We start from the raw sequence: 5,222 nt of genomic DNA, 5'->3' as shown, positions 1-5,222 counted from the left end.
CCAGCAGAAAAACCTGCTGTAGAGCACCCAGGGCCAAAGATCTGAGTAGTTTTGCTTAATTCTGTGAGCATTAACACTGCTGAAGGCTGAGAAGCTCACTCTTCACCCCTGCACAGCGGCCATCAGGGGCCCTTCTGCAGCAGCAGCAATGGAGAGGACAGGGAGAGAACAGGGAGAGAACAGGGGGACGAACAGGGAGAGAGCAGGGAGAGAACAGGGAGAGAACAGGGAGAGAGCAGGGAGGGAACAGAGAGAGAACAGGGGGAAGAACAGGGAGAGAGCAGGGAGAGAATAGGGAGAGATCAGGGAGAGAACAGGGAGAGAGCAGGGAGAGAGCAGGGACAGAACAAGCCACCTGTCCCAGCGGGTCAGGGGGGATGCCTGTGTCCTCTTCAGCGTCAGCTTCTGGGGTGGGCTCTTGCCTGCTCTGCAAATCTTCTGGACTTGATGGACGAATCCTCCCACAGTGACCTTTCTGCCCAGCCTCTGGCTCGTTCTGTGAGTTATAATCTCTCTCCAGCTCCTTCTACTCAGCTCCTAGCACATTGCCCCCACACTGAAATCAGACCCTTCCCCACTGCATTCCAGAACCACACCAACTCTTCATTCTTGCCCAGTTCTCCCAAGTCTTCAGCTTGGTTCCTCCTACAAATCTCTTTTTAATGTCCTGCTTTGTCATTCCTCTTAACCTGGCCTACAAAAAGACACTTCTTTTTTTTGCCAGTTCTCCACAAAAACCTTGATAAGGTTTTTACTTATCAACCTTAAAGCTTAATAAGTTTGTTTCCCCATTCAGATTTCCTGCCTACCATTCCCAGGTGCTTCCATTAGAATAGACAACAGCTGAATGACTAACAGTATTGCTGCTCCAAGAGAAATATGATAGAGTACAGTTCAAGGTGGATTTGCACTGCACATTTTTCATTACAACTTCAGAAAATTGAATGGAATATAGAATTTGTTGAGACATCAAACCTGGGGATGTAGGCAGGTACCCCTGAGTCATGAAAACTACAGTATTTAGTGGCACAATAGACCCAAGATGTCTCAAGGTGACTGTTCAGCTGAAAATGCTGGCCTGCAACCAAGGCTCAGCTATTAAAATTAATTGTAAGGACTTGTTACTGCAAACAAGTCTCTTCTGCCACTTAGCAGAGAAGTCTGAACACTAGTGTGAGAATTAATGAATTCCATGTGGCAATGAAGTTGTTTCAGTCTGAGGCTGTTGGAGTTCTCTTTAGTCGTTACCCAAGATGCACCATCTGCCACTAACCACTATTTAAATGTTTTAGCATCAGTCTTTCTGCTTTTGTAGAAAGGGGTTTTTGTCAGACATCCTTGAAAACTGACAATTGAGAGCTCGTATACTGCCTACAAAGAGGGAAACATATATACATATTTATGTTACAGAGATACCAGATAAGTTCAAAAGTTATTGTAAACTCATAGAACATTTACACAGGTACAATAAATATTATCCATATGTAGATGCTTGTTATAGGTGTGCAGACACATATGTGTACATATAAAAGGATCAACCTAATATAAAAATTAAGCCTGCTCTATTATGGTCTGAACTGATCTGAAGTCTGGGCTGGTACTAAAGATCACTTTACTTACATATTTTTTCTTCTATTGAATTTTTGGGAAGTTCCTCATGGTACACAAGCCTACACAGAGTTATGTGAGCACTGCTTATTTATAGACCACCATTGTTTTTGGGATGGGGGTTGTGTTTCTTGCTCAGTTATTTTTCCTCAGTGACAGTGTCAAAGTCTGCGAGGAGATCCTTAGTGCCATGGCAATACAGATATCAGTGATATTTCTGAATGAACTTGTACACCTAGGAATGTTTGGCTACTTCTCAAACAATTTCTGCTTCCTGTAAGTTTTATCTGGGTAGGTACAAGACACAAATGTGCCCCTGCTCCTTACACAGTAGGAGCTGTGATTGTCCTTTGCGCAAGGTGGCAGCAAAAGAAAGCTCTTCCAGCTCCTTCCTCTCTCCCCTGCACTCCTCCTGTTAAGGAGAGCAACTCCTTCAACTTTATTAATTGTGTTTTAAAAACCAACTGTTGCTGATGGTTAATATATGTCTGAACAATACATGGAGTTATTGATGCCTTTTACTTTGGGAAGACTGTCACACTTCACTCTCCATTTCTTTACCAATATTCCCCTGGGGAAAAGCTAGAAAATTGAATGCAAAGAAAGGAAAACTATGAGACAAATCCCCCTTAAATCACTGATTTTCCCTTTCTAATTTTATTTTTACAACAGGGTATTTTTCCAATGAAAACACAATGACTTTCGGAGAAAGGATCAAGTCCAAGAAAAATAAAATAAAATAAAATAAAATAAAATAAAATAAAATAAATAAAATAAAATAAAATAAAATAAAATAAAATAAAATAAAATAAAATAAAATAAAATAAAATGTTAAGCTCTATGCTTAATTAAGACATTGTCACATGTCAACTTGTGACAAATTGTGATAGAAGTACCAGTGATACACCATGTTTCAGCATAATAATTTGGTTTGTCAGTAAGAATAAATAGTCTGGAGAATATGACTACTGAAGTCCCAGTTAGCAGTTATCTAGATGAAATAAAAGTGTGGAGTCCACCCTGCTAGTTCTCCTGACCCTAGTTAACATTTGCTGTTTGGATATTTTTTGAGGGGATTTTTATTTGCTTGTTGTTTTGGGGAAAAGATTTATTTCATTGAATGGAATGTTTTACTGCAAATATTAGAGTTGATGAAGCTACTTTAAGGTTCATTAAGCCTCAAAATACTCCTATCACATATTCTCCATATGGAAGAAAACCTAGGGGGAATATTTAATACCCTTCACATATCTGACCCTGTTAAAGTCAAGAGAAGTAATAAGAATAGTAGTAAGACTGTGCTTATTTTGAAAAACCAGGGATTACTCACCTTGAAAATACAATATAATAAATATGTTCTTTTTTCTAGAGACATGGTAAAAGAATAGCTAGTCAACTTTGGATATGAACATTCTCTACAACCTTAAAGCTTGTTTTGATGACCATAACCTTACTCCAAAACCACCATGTTTAATAAAAAGTACTTCCAGAACTTGAAGAATATTTTATTATGGAATACAAAAATACTATCTATGTAAAAACAATAAGTTAGTTTATTTACAATACTTTACACTATCCTGCTCTGGGGCTTCCTTTGCACTGGACTTCTTGTCATTATTTTACACACCTTCATAATTTTAATTATAATTTTGCACAAAGCATTTCCAAAAGCATGTCATCCATGTTCACTGCTCCAATGATGGGCCTGAAGAATAATTCAGCAACCACATTAGCATTAATTGATCTTAACAAGGAGAGAACAACATTCAGCTTGGCAAATCTGGCTTCATCACCTCTGTGAATGAGTCTGATGTGTTCATTTAGAGCTTGTTGTGCTTCCCTCTGCAATCCTTCAATGTACTGAGTACACTGCAGTCCAGGTAGATCTGAAAAGAAAAATAAATTATTTTGTTTATATATTTTTGTTTATAAAACAATATTATTCTTACAGAACAACTCCTAATAGCTCACAGACTGTAATTATCACTCAAGGAAAGAAGCAAATTAAATTGCTAGAGGACTTCTTGCATGCAAAGTCAACATGACAAATTTTATTGGACAGATCAAATTCTTATCATACTGGTGTTCTGGATATTTAATACCCTTCTTCACAAACCTAAAACATGATGTTTGTCAACATTCACTTAGGTGTTAAACAAATTAGTTAATAAAAACTTTGATTGAAGAATGCTCTCCAAAACACCATTAAAGCGGGGAAGACAACAAAAATAACTTTTTCAGTTTTTCACTTCCACAAAAATGCATTGTTTACATTTAAGGCTTCTTTTGCCTACTGCTTCTACTCCAGTTTATCAGTGGCAAGAAGTACAGACTCCAGCATGAGACAGGAAGTTTCCCAATGAACCACAGGAAGGATACTGAAAGATGGAAGGTGCAGAGTTAAGGCTATTTGTGGCCATAGAATCATTCTGGGTGGAAAAAACCATGATCAGTGAGTCCAACATTAACCTAACACTGCCAGGCTCACCACTAAACCATACTCCTGAGCAACATATCTACACACTTTTGAACACTTTCAGGGATGCACTTCCCAGGTCAGCCTATTCAAATGCTTGACCACTCTTTCAGAGAAGAAATTTTTCCTTCCAGAACAATTCCTTTATCTTTTTGCATTAGACCAGTTTCCAAATTTGACTTGTGTAACATAAGCTTCACCTTAACTATTGTAACTTTTCCTCTCTTATCTGTATAGAAAGCAAAGCTACAAAAGCAGGATGATAAATGCAAAGTATGCTACAGGAACCTAACCATCAATAACTCCCAGTTTGGCAGCAGGACCGCCAGCAGAGCCCTGTCCCATTTCACAGGATACTGCCGTACTTGGGAAGCGCCATATCCAGCCTGCCATATCCTGACTGCCTTTCAGGTCAGTCACCGACCCGATAATAAGTCACTTGGTAGAGATGCATCTATGAGATACTCCACAAAGAGAGATGGCAAAAAAAAAGCCAAACAAAAAACAAACAAACAAACAAACAAACAAACAAACAAAAAGATCATAAGTGTTATACCCAAAGCCAAAGTAGCACTTTGCTGCTGCAAGCCATGAGCTTTCCCTGCTCTGCGGGGAGCGCAGATCTCCGGGCACGGCACAGGCAGAGCCGCTCCCCTCGGGCCGGGCAGGAGAGATCCCGCTGAGGGAAACGAGCAAGGAGCCTCTGCTGTCTCCCAGCCTTCTCTAACCGACTGCCAGGCGCCTGGAATTCGCTTTGTTCGTGGATAGCATCTGCGGAAAGCGCCAGCCCTCCGGACCCCAGACCGGGCTGCAGCCGCACCCCCTCCCTGCCTGCGGCCGGCGTGCTGAGGAAGGAGCAGAAGGTGAAACCTTGCTCCGCATCCCTGTCCTCCAGCACCTTTCTCACCCCGCGGAAAGCCCCGGGTCTGCACCGCTTCCCGGGGGATGCAGGCGGGCTCTCCCCTGTGGCAGAGACCCCGCTGCCCCGCCCGGCCACTCACCCGGGTTGAAGAGCACCGTCCCCTTGAGGTAAGCGTACTCTTTGGTGCTGATGTCCAGGCTCCAGCACTTGGCCAGGAAGCCCTGGATAGCGTGGATCTCGCCGGCCGAGGGCAGGTGCGGGCCGTGGTGCGGCCGG

At 41.7% G+C, this 5,222-nt stretch overlaps 1 protein-coding gene across 1 annotated transcript in view; it reads right to left on the bottom strand.

The window, feature by feature from the left end:
- Positions 1 to 2,953: 2,953 nt before the first annotated feature.
- NR0B1 (nuclear receptor subfamily 0 group B member 1) overlaps positions 2,954 to 5,222 on the bottom strand; it is an 87,739-nt gene continuing 85,470 nt past the window's right edge. Inside the window, exons 3-4 of the mRNA XM_014310481.1 lie at positions 5,086 to 5,218; positions 2,954 to 3,494 (exon numbers count right to left, since the gene is read on the bottom strand). Coding sequence (XP_014165956.1) covers positions 3,250 to 3,494; positions 5,086 to 5,218 — 378 coding nt within the window. The 3' untranslated portion in view covers positions 2,954 to 3,249. The remainder of the gene's footprint in view (positions 3,495 to 5,085; positions 5,219 to 5,222) is intronic.

This window comes from Geospiza fortis, unplaced genomic scaffold, assembly GCF_000277835.1.
Source record: "Geospiza fortis unplaced genomic scaffold, GeoFor_1.0 scaffold331, whole genome shotgun sequence".
Lineage (NCBI taxonomy): Eukaryota > Metazoa > Chordata > Aves > Passeriformes > Thraupidae > Geospiza > Geospiza fortis.
This window is presented reverse-complemented; position numbering and strand designations above follow the sequence as displayed.